Below are 14,274 nucleotides of genomic sequence, written 5' to 3' on the forward strand. Positions count from 1 at the left end.
AATGAAAAACGGCCAAAATCTTACACGCTATCCCTTTAAAAATTAAAACATCTGCATCAAGTTGTTGTACGACTTTAAGTTTATTCCTTGTCAGTCAGGGGAATCGTTTATTCATGTTTATTACAAGATCACGTCAGTCAATAATATTGAAATGATTTTGTCTGCTGGAGATAATTCCTTTTGGCATCATTCATTTATTTATTTTTTTGTCTTGACCCATGTACAAGGGAGATGGCAGAACATGAACACGATGTATTAATGGAAAAAAGCAACCACCTGGACTGAAGCAAAAAGTATCACAACAACACAATAAACAGTGCCATTATTTTCCCAGTACACAGACAAGATGATTGTCGTTTCAGCCACTCACTTGGGCCGTCTTGCAGTTCAAGGATCCTAAATAAAACTTACACATTAGCTTAATCGTCTACCTTAAGAACTTTAGAGCATGTGCACACTCAGTCTCGACTCCCTCACATGCCTGCTACATGACAGCTTGCCACAATAAAAGCACCTTCGCATGTAAAATGTCAACTTTGACAATAGCATTCTTTTTCAAGTTGCCCTAAGTTGAAAATACCCTTCTCCACAAAATGACTTATCAAAATAAATATTTCTTTTCTAAATCCTGAAAGCAGTACAAACACCTCCACTTGATCAAAACAAATCTTGTCAACGCGGCAAGAGCCAGGTCAGATGGGCGTTTGATGAGGAGCAAATGACACTTTTGTTGCGTTAGCACGTATGATGACCTCAACTGCAACCTGATTTGGCTAGACTTATTTCTTCGCTATCTTTGCCATACCGTTTGGGATAAAGCGTACAGTGATGACTGAAAATCAAGACACACAATCAAATACAGCGGAACTCGGACATATGAACGCAATTAATTTCTCCCAAATCGAGGTACTGACACATTATATAAGCGCAAAGGGAAAAGTTGTCGTACTGTCAGTGCTTGTACACCGTATAAAACTATTTCCCAACCACCGACGTACTGAAAAGGTTAGCGGGACATTGAGATACCAGGGATCACATTGTCGCATTTGTCAGGTTACCTCGGATACACCGAACCAGTAGTTTGTTAGATAACGCTCATGTCATGATAGGTAATGAAGAGCATTGACAACAAAACACTGAAGTCACACCTAGTTGTACCTGCCGAAAATTTGACCTGTGGTAGTTTCTCGCTCATGATTCTGTTGGGGGATCGTCAGCCTTGACCACAAGTGGTGTCTCGGATTCCGGGGGACTCTCGGTACCGTCCATCCACAAGTCCACTGACTCCTGCGTGTCGAAGAACTCGTCGTGTCCTTCGGGAGACATTGGCGTCTGGGAGCTGGAACCCGCCTCGCTGCTGCTCTCTCGGAGCTCCAGCAGCACAGGCAGCGAGTTCGGGAGACAGAATCCTTCCATCCGACCGAGAGAGAGCTCAGCTAGCGGGGAGCAGGGCGGCCTCAAACCTGCGTCAAGAACGCTACTGGAAAGGTCCCCAGCTGAGCACGCCTCTTGGCCTTCCCGCGGGTGTTCACAAAGTTCCAACTGTTGATCAGTAACGTTGCATTGCTCGCTATCATGCTCTGGTGAGTTATTTGGAGTCTGTGGTACTTTGGAGAGGCTTGCAACAGCGGAGAAATTTGGGTCGAACACTTGCGAGGCGAGTGGAGGCGCTGGCTGGGAAGTGAGATTTTGAGAAGAATGGGTTTCTTCACTACTCTGAGGAGTGAGCGAGATCTTATCACTGAAACTGAACCGCGGGGAGGTGTCGGCCGTAGTGGGAGAAGATGGCCCGGCGCTGGATACGGTACTGGATGGACCGCTGCTGTCTGTTGGCGTCAGAGAGAAAAAAAGCAAGGATTAGCGCAAGACCCAGAAAACATGTCAACGATGTTTGAGGAAAAAATGGTTGTTGAGAAGCCATGGATTATGAAATAGCGTGATTTATAGGAAGGATTCGGACATCTTAAATTGAAACTTTGAATGAAGATATTGAACGCGGATATGTATTCAAAATATTGAACTAATAACATCAAGCAACGCTCATTACTTACACCACGGAGGTTTGTCTGAACGAGATCTGAGCGACATGGATGAGGAGAGGACTCTGTGGGGCATGTACGAAGCATCCCCCAGCGGATGGTTGTGCGCCCCAAACATGGCTGACAGCGCTGCAGGGACAAAAGGCCAAAGACGACGAGGTGACAACTATTCCAAATATTTCCAGTCAGGCCAGATTTAAGCTAGAAGCGGCTAACCTCTGGTGGTCCTTGTATGTGGATCTCCGGCACTTTCACACACGCTTGTCAGGAATTCGTTGACTTGTTTGAGTGACAATGAGTTGTGTAGTGTTTCCAGAGGATAGATTGAGGGTACCATGGAGCATCCTTCAAAGCCTGCGGTACAGAAGAGAGATGATACAGACAGACAGACATCATCAGTTCTACTGTAGATGAGCGGCTAGACTGAAGCGCACCAGCTGAGACATGAGGCAGCAGCTGAATACTTCCCATTAAATACTACTCAATGTATCTCGGTCTACACAACACACCTGAGCGTTGTGTACTGTTACCAGACTTCCCTCTCGACACAGCTAGGTTTCAAAAGCCGTGCTCGTGCCAACATGACATTGGCCCATATCAAAGAACAAGTCTACAAGTCAGAAGCTAAAGCACATTCTGAATCTAGCTTGTAACAGCCTTATTAGTCTGCCCCACACACGCTTGCCTCTGGCAGCACTAAGCAGCTGCAACATCAGGTCCGACGCTTGTTATCAGTCATTTAAACTGCTGTTAGTGGACAACAAAGCCACACGCCACCAGAGCTGCTCAGTAACAAAGCATCAAGCTCCAACTCATCTTCATCGTCTACAATCTCCTAAAATGACTGAAAAACACAAAATGGTAGAGTAACTGAGAAAACAATCAGATCGGCTTATTTACGTACGGTATAAGGAATTGTCTGTTTCATTCACTTATAAATGAAAAAGTTTCATTCAAATCATGATGTAATTTCTGAGAGGGGTGTGGCCTTGATCAAAACTGGCAAGGCACTGAAATATTCCCTGGAATTTGTTTTAGCAAGAAACGAAAACGGTATCAACAATACTACTACGTCTCTTTGCTTAATGTTTGTTTATTATTGAGCAGCTGGATCAGCCTAATGGGGGGGAAAAATGTCTGTGGTTAATGCCTGCCGTGGAGGAAAAATATTGCCCATTTGCTGATGATGAAACCCGCTGCGTTAGCTTTACTCTAGGTGACATTCCTGGTACATCGGAGAGAATTGCTTAGAATAAAAGCAACAATGCATCTTCCTAATTTTGACAATCCTGAGTATTTGAGAACAGAGCCATAGAAATACAAGCATAAATATGTACTGAATGTTTATTTCTAGGCACATATTGTAGAGTCGGGCCGAAATCTTACACAGTACCTCCAAAATAGTCACTTTTAAGGACAGCCCAAAAGTGCATGTTTGTTCAATCACTTCCGTTGCATCATCTCGGAGAGCAAGCCACTTTCGACACTTTAGATTGCTAAATTGTAAACATATAACCCACACAAAACTGTGGACCCACAAATAGTTTAAATGTTTGGAGAAAAAACAAAACAAAACAAAACAACAACTACAAAAAAAACAAAACAAGAAACATAATATGACTTATGAGGTTTCGGCCCAATGCCAGTGATATATTGTACATACACAGATGAAAGACGTGGCCAAGAAAAGCATAAAGTAGTCCATAAAATATCTTGAACCTGACAAAGGAAAACTAATAAGTATAATAAATTTAAACGAGGTAATGAAAACTATTACATAGTAATCAGAAACTGCTTTTTTGTGGTTCAACAGAGTTATATTAAAAGATAAACCTCAAGCAACAAGCCTAGAAAAAAAATAGTAATAGTAAGTTGCATGTTTCAGCTCCTTCCACACGTTCAATAGCATTGAGGCCAGGGCTCATAAAAGGCCAGTTCAGAATTGTTCAATATTTTGCTCTTCACTAGTTTTGGATGTTTTTTAGTTGTGTGGGGTCATTATCCTGTTGTAAGACCTACGTCCTGTAACTGAGACTTTCTGATAATGGGTAGCATATTGCTTTCTAAAATACCTTGATAGACTAAGATTTCATTGTACCCTGCACTTGTTATATTGTTCCCTCTTCTTTGTTACTTAGCAAAACAGTTAACTCTTTATTAGCATAGCAGGTAGTCATAACAAAAGGCGGTACCACACAACCCAGAGCCGGGATTACCCACCGCGCATTGCCTGACAAAATTACGGTTAACATTACAGCGCAAAATACACCACAGTAATGGTTCAAAACACCCCGCCCCAGATGCAGCAAACCATGCACAGAACATAACAAAACCTCCTCCATGTTTTTACAGTAGTGCCCGGGTTCTTGTTCTTGAGATACTTCATTTTTGCACATGGTTTGATCTTAGTAAATTGTTAGCTCATCAGCTACGTCAAATATTTGCATCTCAAGAGAGATCCCAAATTAAGACTGGTTCTGGGGTGACATGGAACACACTGGAAATCAATAGGTATTAATGGAATTCTATAGACAATTGCACTCCTCGGAGATCTCTAATGCTGACTGTTCTGAACTCTTTCTTCGATAAGATTCACATGTTAACTCTTTCAATGCCATGGACGAGAATTCTTGTCGTCTAAAATAGTAATAACAATAATAAATAATACAATTCTCCTCAAATATGTTTTTTTTAATGGAGGGTAGCTGACACCCTGGATTAATGCTTATCTAATATAAACCAATTGAACACTGCAGTGATAACTGTGACCATTGGATGGCAGTGTTGCCACACATACAAAATAGCTACTGCCTGCATGCAACTCAAAATAAGGAATGGAAGTCAATCTTTCATATAATACCACCCATTATTTACATAGACATAGCACACAATATTCTGTTGGCCTTGAAAGATGAGTGAAAATGCTAAATATACTGGCCGTCTCAGGGTTTCCTTTTACGATAGAGCTTGGCACGAAAAGAGTTAACTGTAGACCAAAATACAACCAAGGATTTGGAGCGGCCGATTAGTATTGTTGAATTAGATGCTCCAGCAAGATCCCAGCACAGTGGCATAAGTCCAGGGCCAAATGGTTTTCTGATCAGTTTTTAAACAGCTGGCTCCACACTTATTAGACATGCTCACTGAGTCTTTTGATTTAGGTGCACCCCCTAAAACTTTGAATCAAGCTTTGAACTCATTGCTCTTGAAGAAGGGGAATTACCCTAAGTTATGTAACTCATATCGCCCTATTAGTTTGTTGACTGATGATTTCAAGCTGTTGTCCAAATTATTGGGCAAGCCAAAAGAAACAGTCTTACCTCTGATCGCACCCTTGGATTAAACTGGGTTCGTCTAGGTACACTTTTTATAATCTCTTAATTCGATTTATAATTCCTCAGCATCCGTTTCATCAGAAGCCTTGATATGTTTAGATGCGGGGAAAGCGTTCGACAGAGTCGAGTGGGATTATTTACATTTCTACGGGGAAATTTGGATTTGGGAAAAAAACTTGTCATGAGGTCGGTTGTTCTACGCATCTCCATAGGGTGCAGTTGGGGCAGCCTATGGAAATCATCTGACTATTTTTATCTCCATCGTTCCACGAGGCAAGGTCGTCTGTTGAGCTGTCTTCCATTTACCATTGTAATGGAGTTTTTGACGGCTGTTTTACAGACTGTGCCTGGCATCCGTGGCATGAATAGGTATGGTGTGGAGCAGAGGTCTGCAATCGCCGGTCCGGGGCCAGTCCGTAGATCAACTGGTACCTGGCCACACGAGCCAAACCCTAAATGAACTAGAGTATTTCCATTTTATGCACTGTCCGTCAGAAAGCTATTTGATTTTGAAAAACCTTTTATTTTGAAAACTGTCAGGATTGGCTTGGATTCGGTTCAGTCCCTTGAGCGGCAAAATTTCATTTAATTTCATTAGTCATTGTTATTTTCTACGTGAAAATTCAATAAGCAGATGGTGCGGCTCCAAAAAAAAACACAAAAACAAAACATTTCTCTGCAAGCTTAACTCATTCACTGCTAGTGACTGCAATAGAAGTCAAAGATCACTCCATTTCTTTTCTGGGCTGGCAGTTGTGAATGAGTTAATGGTTTTTGTATCTAATATTAGTAGTGGCAGGCGATTCGCCCTAGGTGGGGAAGTAGAGAGGTAGCTTTATGTGCACCAAGCCAGCTTGCAGTCTGCAGAGCCACAGAAACAAGCAAGCATGCATTAAAATCAAGTGGCAAAACACAAGTCCACCACAAGCCAAGCACAGTCCAAGATTACACCATGTGCAGTGGCTGGACAAGGCATGAGATTGGGCATATCGAGCAGACCAGGGGCTAACCATGAAGGTACTCTATAGGGTCCTGGCCAGAGATAAGCCAGTTTCGGAAGAGGCGGAGGTGGTAGGAGCACTGGTGAAGATGGTGGGTGAGTGCACCGTCGAGAGAGAATTGGCAGCCAAGATTGAGTTCTGTGGAGAACCGCCTAAACAACTGGGCCACTTCATGCTCCTCCAATGGTTCTGGGGAAGAACAGGGAGAGCGAGGATGGACACAGCAGAAGAGAAGGGTGAACAGGACAAAAGACATGGAATGATAGATGACAAACTTGACAGACAGAGAAGGAACAAAAATAGATGAGGGCGAAATAAATTAATGACATTTAAGGTTTGTCTGAAGGGAGAGCTATAGGATGACATCCAGAGACAGAACCACTAATGTACTGTACCATTATTTTATTTTGGTGTTGCTCAAATTGTGTGGAAATACAACTAACATGGGCAGCAGCATTGTCGTGTGATACCGCAGCGCAAGTGGGTATATCAAAGAAGTAGCACGACAAGCACATTTTGTTTGTTTCCTTGCCATTATATCAGAGAACCAGTAATTACTTAAAGGTCACTCACCTCAAAAACACAAGCATTAATGTAATTTTATGTTCACAACACTGGCTTAACACTGGCTAAGGGTGATGCTTCAAAGGGGAAGACAAATGAAACATTGTCTTAGCAACAATATAATATTGCAATTAAAGAATCTGAATTAAGCAGCAAAGTCCAACCAGTTTTATTCATCTTGGAGGGGGTGGTCATTTTGCCACTTTCTGTTGAGTGAAAGGGACATCACTGCCTTGTGATGATCACCTGACTAACCCAGAAAGCCCTAAGGGACTGTGATGTCACTTTCACTCAAGCAACATGTATGTGAATTGGCCTCTTGAGATGGGTAAAAACAGATGGGTTTTGCCACTTAACTCATATTCCACGAAGTCCATATTGATCACGTTGTTGTATTTAGAATAGTCGTGGCACATAAAACAACACAGTAAAGAAAAATTATCTTGCAATCCCGTTAAATGTTTACATGTCAACTTCACACACCTGTCAATCTTTTTTTTAAAGGAGCATACATCTATAATGGATAGATGTATGCTCTTGTTGTTAAAAGGGTCATGGGTCACTGGAGACGATACCAGCTGACTTATGGTGTTGGGCAGTGTACACTGTAGCCAGTCAGGGAACATAAAACAACTACTTAACTGTATTCACAATCAACTATGGAAATTTTACGGCCTTCAATGAACTGTGCATACATGTTTTCAGTAGTTGTGAAAACCCTGTAGTACCTGGCGAAAATCCACACAGGCACAGGAAGAGCATGCAAACCAGTTACAAATGTCAACAAGTGAATGTAAAAGACTTGTGTAAATTGACTTGCCTTCAGAGCAACTGGAGTAATTGCTTGTTTGTCATCCATCTACAGATCTCAAACTGGGAAGCCAGTTTTTTTTTCATATCATACATTTTGACGTAGATAACTTTTTAGTGATAGGAAAATGAAGCATCGAGATGATTCATGAACCAGTTGTACTGTATTTTTAGACTCCACTTGATGGTAACCTCTGGTCATTATTGGGGTGAAAGCATACTGACTTGCTATTACTTAAGTAAACAGATACAAAAATACAACCGATTCATGAAGAATAAAGTGGACAGTACTGTTGGTAACCTTCAATAAAGGGTCCATGTCATTATAGCTTATTCGTCACTACATGCATATGTCACTAAATGCTGATCTGCTATTGGTCGGCATCACTAAGATGCTGGTCTTAGTCGGCGTCACGGTGTCACTAAAATGCCAATATGTTAATGACTTGATCGCGTGCGAGTGCTTACAATAATATATTTATGGTGCATTTTAGTGCTTAATTCAAACTTTGCTTGGTTAGCCTCCGGTGCCGAGATTGCTAGTGATATTAATGGGAGAAGTAAGAAGCTGATTAGTACGGAAACGAAGCTGGAGATAAACAAGAAACACTAAGGCTAGGCTAACCTCACGAGGCATTGTGGCAATAAGTAGCATGTCATTTATTTATGTTATTTAATTCTGTACATGTACAGTGGACTCCCGGGTTACAGTGTCCCTGGCTTCCGTTTTTTTTCATTTTTTAAAAGTTTTTTCATCCTCTCTTTAAAGTATTTTCCCCACTTTGCGAGAAAACCAACTGTCATGACCCCAAGTGGGTTGGCTGTATTAGTGTTGTTTTGTCTACATCTGCAGGCGTATTTAGGCAACTGCACTTATTTTCTGTTGCCGTCAATGCCTCCATGCAACGCGTCACTACAATGCTGGACTGCTATTGGTCGGCATCTTCTCACTGAGATGCTGGTCTGCTATTGGTCGGCCTCACTCGTTTCAAAATGGTAAAATGGTAAAGCTTTGTTCTATCGTGAGTGGTTACAAAACCGTATTTATAGTGCATTTTACTGTTTAATTCAAGTTGGTTAGCCATGGGTCTGAAGATTGCTGGTGATGTTAAAGAGAGAAGCAAGAAGAGGATTTATGTGGAAACGAAGCTGGAGATAATCAAGAAATACGATGCGAGCCTAGCCTAGGCTAACCTTGCTAGGGAATATGGGCATAACAAACGCCACTCAAAGGTAAATAAATCCTTTCTATATTTTTTATTTATGATGTTTTTTGATTGTATCCATGTATATTATATTTACGTAGCACTTACTATACTGTTTTGGTACCAATTTTTAATATGTATGTACAATTTTGATGTTTTTACCTAGGGTTCTAAACGCATTAGCTATTTAACATAGGTTTGGATTGCCCGCTTTACAGGGAATTCACCTTACGAGCCCAACCATGGAACGGATTAATCTCGTAACATATGGCGTTATGTTTGTGCCACAATTACGGGCGCGCGAAAAAAAATTTGAGCAGAGAAAATATAACCGAGCAATAACTGAAAGTTATTGAAAAGAAATTTCTTGCTCAAAATTCCTTTTTGCTCGCTCGCGATAGCACTCTCTCGCTCAAAATCTCGCTCTCGCTCGCGATACTCCTCCCTGCCTCGCTCAACATCGTGTTTGCTCAACATTGAGCTCTCGCTCGCTCAAGTTGTCCTCTGCGTGCACTCAGATCTGCTCATATGTCACGCTTGTGCCACAAAACCAGCCAATCAGAGCTTGTAAAAGAATTATCAAAAAATACAATCAAGAAAGAGGCCTGCACAAAAATGACAATACACCTATAAAATACTGAAACTAATGTGAATAGAGGAACATGTCACTTCAATGTGTGCCCACTAATTAGCATCACAGGTGTCTAAAAATCATGGAATCAGTCAGTCGGCCCATAAAAAGGAAGACAGGCAGTCACTGTGCTTTTTGGTGACATGGTTTGTGCCACACTCAACATGGGCCAGTGTTGTCTTAGGGGATAAGTGAAAAAAAAAAAGCTATGCATGTTAAAGTTAAAAGGTATAAGACAATCTCTATCTCAGCGTGATGTTACTGTGACAGTTGCATGTTAATATTATTCAGAAATTCAAGATCGTGGGACTGTAGCAAACCTTTGCGCACATGGCCGCAGGAGCAGAATTGATGACAAAAAGATGGACAATATGAATGATAAACAAAGAATGATATGATAACCAAACAAATATCTTAAAGAGAGATGAAAGATTAACTTCAAGATCAAGAAACATTAAGTGTCAGATTGTAACATTGGTTATTCCTTGAAGAAGCAAAGTGGATTTCATGGCGATGACCAAGGAGAACACCTTGTTGAAAACAAACCATAAAAAAGTCAGACTGGCATGTGCCAAACAACATGTTGACAAGCCACAACGCTTGAGTGAGAATGACCACCAAACAGATGGCAAAAAAAATAGAACTTTTTGCCATGAGACATCAGCTTTGGGCTCATAGAGGCAAAAATGAAGCACTACTGTGGAATGGAGAAAACTCTGCTATGATCTATGCTGCTTTGCTGCAACTGGCACAGAAAGTCTCGAATCTGTGCCTACCTTATTATTTGCTTGATTATGGAATGCAGTCTGCTCGGGGAAGTGAACAGAATAAGCATTTTATTGTGTGGTATTACTATGCATATGACAATAAATCTCTTTAAATCTCAACACTATCAAGGGATTCTATAGATAAATGTAACGGCCAGCGTCAGTCGCAGGTCATGGGTCTTGTGACTGGACAATGACCCAAAAACACAGCTAAAACACCCCAAGACAACTGAGAGGAAAATATTGGACTATTCCAAAGTGGCCTCCGATGAGCCCTGACCAAAATCATATTGCAAATTCTTGGATGGAGCTGAAACATGCAGTCTGGAAAAGGCACCTTTCAAACCTGAAGCAAGGCTAAAAGGTGCTCAAGTCTCATTGACAGTTATAACAATCAGTTGTTTGTTGTGATTCCCTCAAAAGGTTGTGCAACAAAATATTAAGAGTACCATTATTTTTGTCTGTGCCTGTTTCTTGATGTTATCTTTTTTTTAATTCAGTTGATTATGTTTGAAAAACAATGTTTTATTTTTTATTTTAGGAGTTTGGTCACGTTTAAATAATGTCTCTGACCACTGTGAATATTTCCTTTACTAAACAAAAGATAACCAATAACTTTGTCCACGTGTGTAGTTAAAGCTTCCATTTTTCACCACTGTTTTCCATTTGATTACAAGTTTGACATTAGAACTATTGGATATGGGGAAAACTGTTTCGTTCTCGATATCCCTGATAGCCAAACAACTAGAAGAAGCTTCAAATGCCAATCCAATAAATGTAAGCTAAAAAAATTTTTTATCTTTAGTATCCATGTTGTCTTGGAAGCACACGATTCAGCCTATCAACTTAGTACCGACACTAACAGGATCACAACATGATAAGGAGGCCTCCAGGGGCTGGTATACACCAATGATGACTATAATACAGGATTTAGATACTTAAGTTCAGTCCCATATCACAACACACAAATTATCCTCGATTTACAAATATTACCCTGTGAACCTGTTTGAAAAACAGTTATCGTAACAGTTGTACAATATTAATGCAAAAATTCTGCATTGAATGAGAGAAATGTTACCTCATTTTAAAAGCACAGGACAGTGCGGGTACCTCTGAGGGTACTTGAAGGAACACCAGGGGGGTACTCGAGATTTTAAATCTAAATAACATGCAAAAATCTTTTCAAAATAATTACTGAATAAAATGTTCCAGGAAAATGTTAATAAAACACATTTTATGTTCAGTGGGCTATTTAATTTCATTAGTTAAAAAACCCAGCTTCTCCCCCATACTAGAATAGCGTGACCCAACTTGTCAAGCGCCACCTCTCGTTACCTTTAAAGTTGAGGATTTATTTTTGTGAACAGATCTCTACAATGATCCCAAAAGATGAGACTTTAAGTTGTATATTTTTCTGTGGACAAATATTTATAATTATTTCTTTTGGAGAAAAGGTCTGACACTTTTATTGACACTGACACAGTTGTTTTTTTTTGTGGACAAATATTTCTTAATAGGTTAATGATTTATTTTTGTGAAGAGAGCTCTACTGTTATCAAAAAACAGGACAATTTCAATATGTTCAATATATTTCTGTGGACAAATATTTAGAATTATTTCTTTTTGAGAAAAGGTCTGACACGTTGATTTTTTTTGGTGGACAAATATTTATTAATAAATAGGTTAATGATTTTTTTGTGAAAATAACTATTTTGTTGATTATATTTGTGGACAAATAATTATTAATAAAGTTATTACTTTTTGAAAACAGATTTTTTCTATTATCCAAAGGAGGAAACACATGAGGTTATTTATTTTTTGTGGACCAATACAAATTAAATTTGAAGGGTTCTTAAGTTTAATAAATTAGACACTGACGAACTGATTACGGGGTACTTGGCTGAAAACGTATTTCACAGGGTGTGCATCGCTGTTAAAACATTGAGAACCAATGTTCTAGACAAAGACAACATTAAGTTTTCTAAATGAGACAAACAAAGGAGATGGGATGGGGAATCTTTATCACTTCCCTGGTTGGTGTCCAAAGACTGATCTAAGTATTGTCTAAGTAAACTAAGAGTGTTAAAAAAATATATATATATATATTCGTTCTAAAAAAACATGCACTTTTGTTTTGTAGGAAAGTAGGGCAATCACAATTTTTTGTAAACAGAAGAAGTATCAAAACAATTGTGTTAGTGTGGTATAAAACATACCTCAATCAAATCAATCCCCAATGAGTGCTAAAGTGCTAAATTTTATAAGTTACAATGAAGACATGCACATGCATACAAACCTGTACACACACACACACACGCACACACATAATTTAGATGAATGGGGTGGAAAATGGAATGTATACAATAGCAGGGTTCCCACCCATAGCTCTGAGCAAAATGTCACAATTGGTCTTCTTACCACTCCACAAAAAATAAAAGCATAAAACACTAGTTTCAATAAGAACAAAACAGTTTTTGCTTCACCAGGAACAACAGAAATAGCAATATGTATTTCTATGTTTTGATTATGACATTATTTGCCAAAGAAAGAGTAGTGCAGATCTTAAATGAGTATACATAATGCCGAGGAGCAAACGCTGGAGAGTGTGGAGTAGGGAGATGGAAGCTTTAGTAAAAGTTTGTCCGGCGGGCAACATTCAGCATGCCAAATCCCTGGCCATTCCTCATAGTAACTATAAAGTCTTTTTATGAAACCAAGCTAAATGAAAACATTTTCTTAAAGGGACACTGTGTAATATTGAGACCATTTTTCATGAAAAAGGAATAAATTAAATGATTGTAAATTTCCCAAAACTAGCAAATGAATGTGTTTTTAATGACCAACCTTATGTTTTAAATATAATCAAACCGTAGGTCTAGTTATCATTAAATTATGTTACATGGGGGGTGGCACTTCTCCGGAGGCGGCCATATTTGTTAAAGCTACGGATGGTGTATGCAGCCCTTGCAGCAAATCCTGCTGTCCGGAATGGAAAAACGGTTGAAATCTTACACACCATCCCGTTAATTATAGGGAGAAAAAAGTTGAGGTGAATATGTTGGCATGGGCCTTGAAAAACATTGACGTTTTTCATTTGGCCCCATTTGACAATTGTCCACCCCAGCCTAGTACACTCAAGTGAGGCAGTTGTTCTCAGGCGCACATGAAGGTGCCTTAGCCAGGCTCTCCTACAGTGTACAAGGCTAGAAATCAGAGGATTTTGTATTGCTGTTTGGGAAGTAAAATGTACACATTGTGCCTCATTTATGTTCCATATGTCTTTGGTTTTTCTGTTTCCAACCTCTTTCCATGGCCGCTTTGTTGCTTCACCTGTAAATTGCCTTTGTAACATGAAGAAAATGGTCCTCACAAATTACTGCGAAATGGGTACGTTTTCACCAAGTGTCCTATGCAACCAACATGCAATGATTTTAGGTTCTGAATAGGTATAGGCACAAAAAAGAAGTGCTTGTCTTTGTTTTTCCTCTTGTTATTGAGGCACCTGTACAGCTTCCATTGTGCCATCAGTGTTCATAGACTGGAACACTGCGCGAAATGGTGTTGCCTACAACAGCTAATAGCATCCAGACATGCAAGACGACTCTTCGTCACAGTTTGGCCTCGAGGAGCAAACATAACTTTCGTTATGGTGTCTCGTTAGGCTCTTTAAAGCTTGCGCTAATAAAGGTCGTGTAACCAAATTATGATTGGATGCCAGTTTCCCTGATGAACTAGACACCTATTTTACCTTCCGAGCTTCGGAAATACACCTTAAGGGTGCATGCATAAAACACCTAAACATGCAATATATTGTAATTTATCCACACAAGCATCACAAAATTAAACAAATTCAACCTCCAGATTGCTTTAGTCAAAGACAAATTCACAATTCACTTTCCAGCAATTCACGTAGATGATAAAA

The 14,274-nt window shown here is 39.9% G+C and overlaps 1 protein-coding gene across 4 annotated transcripts in view; it reads right to left on the reverse strand.

Moving 5' to 3' along the window:
• Nucleotides 1–61: 61 nt before the first annotated feature.
• Nucleotides 62–14,274, reverse strand: part of ppip5k1a (diphosphoinositol pentakisphosphate kinase 1a) — a 45,778-nt gene continuing 31,565 nt past the window's right edge. For 3 of the 4 annotated variants that reach the window (XM_088412545.1, XM_088412544.1, XM_088412543.1), the window contains 3 exons: nucleotides 2,256–2,393; nucleotides 2,052–2,168; nucleotides 62–1,826 (listed from right to left, as the gene is read on the reverse strand). In XM_088412545.1, coding sequence (XP_088268671.1) covers nucleotides 1,192–1,826; nucleotides 2,052–2,168; nucleotides 2,256–2,393 — 890 coding nt within the window. In that variant the 3' untranslated portion in view covers nucleotides 62–1,191. Of the gene's footprint in view, nucleotides 1,827–2,051; nucleotides 2,169–2,255; nucleotides 2,394–6,384; nucleotides 6,565–14,274 lie in introns of all 4 variants that reach the window. The other variant, XM_088412542.1, reaches the window with a different exon arrangement.

The sequence above is a fragment of the Hippichthys cyanospilos genome, chromosome 4, assembly GCF_059441005.1.
Source record: "Hippichthys cyanospilos isolate Australia breed blue-spotted pipefish chromosome 4, RoL_Hcya_1.0, whole genome shotgun sequence".
Taxonomy (NCBI): Eukaryota; Metazoa; Chordata; class Actinopteri; order Syngnathiformes; family Syngnathidae; genus Hippichthys; species Hippichthys cyanospilos.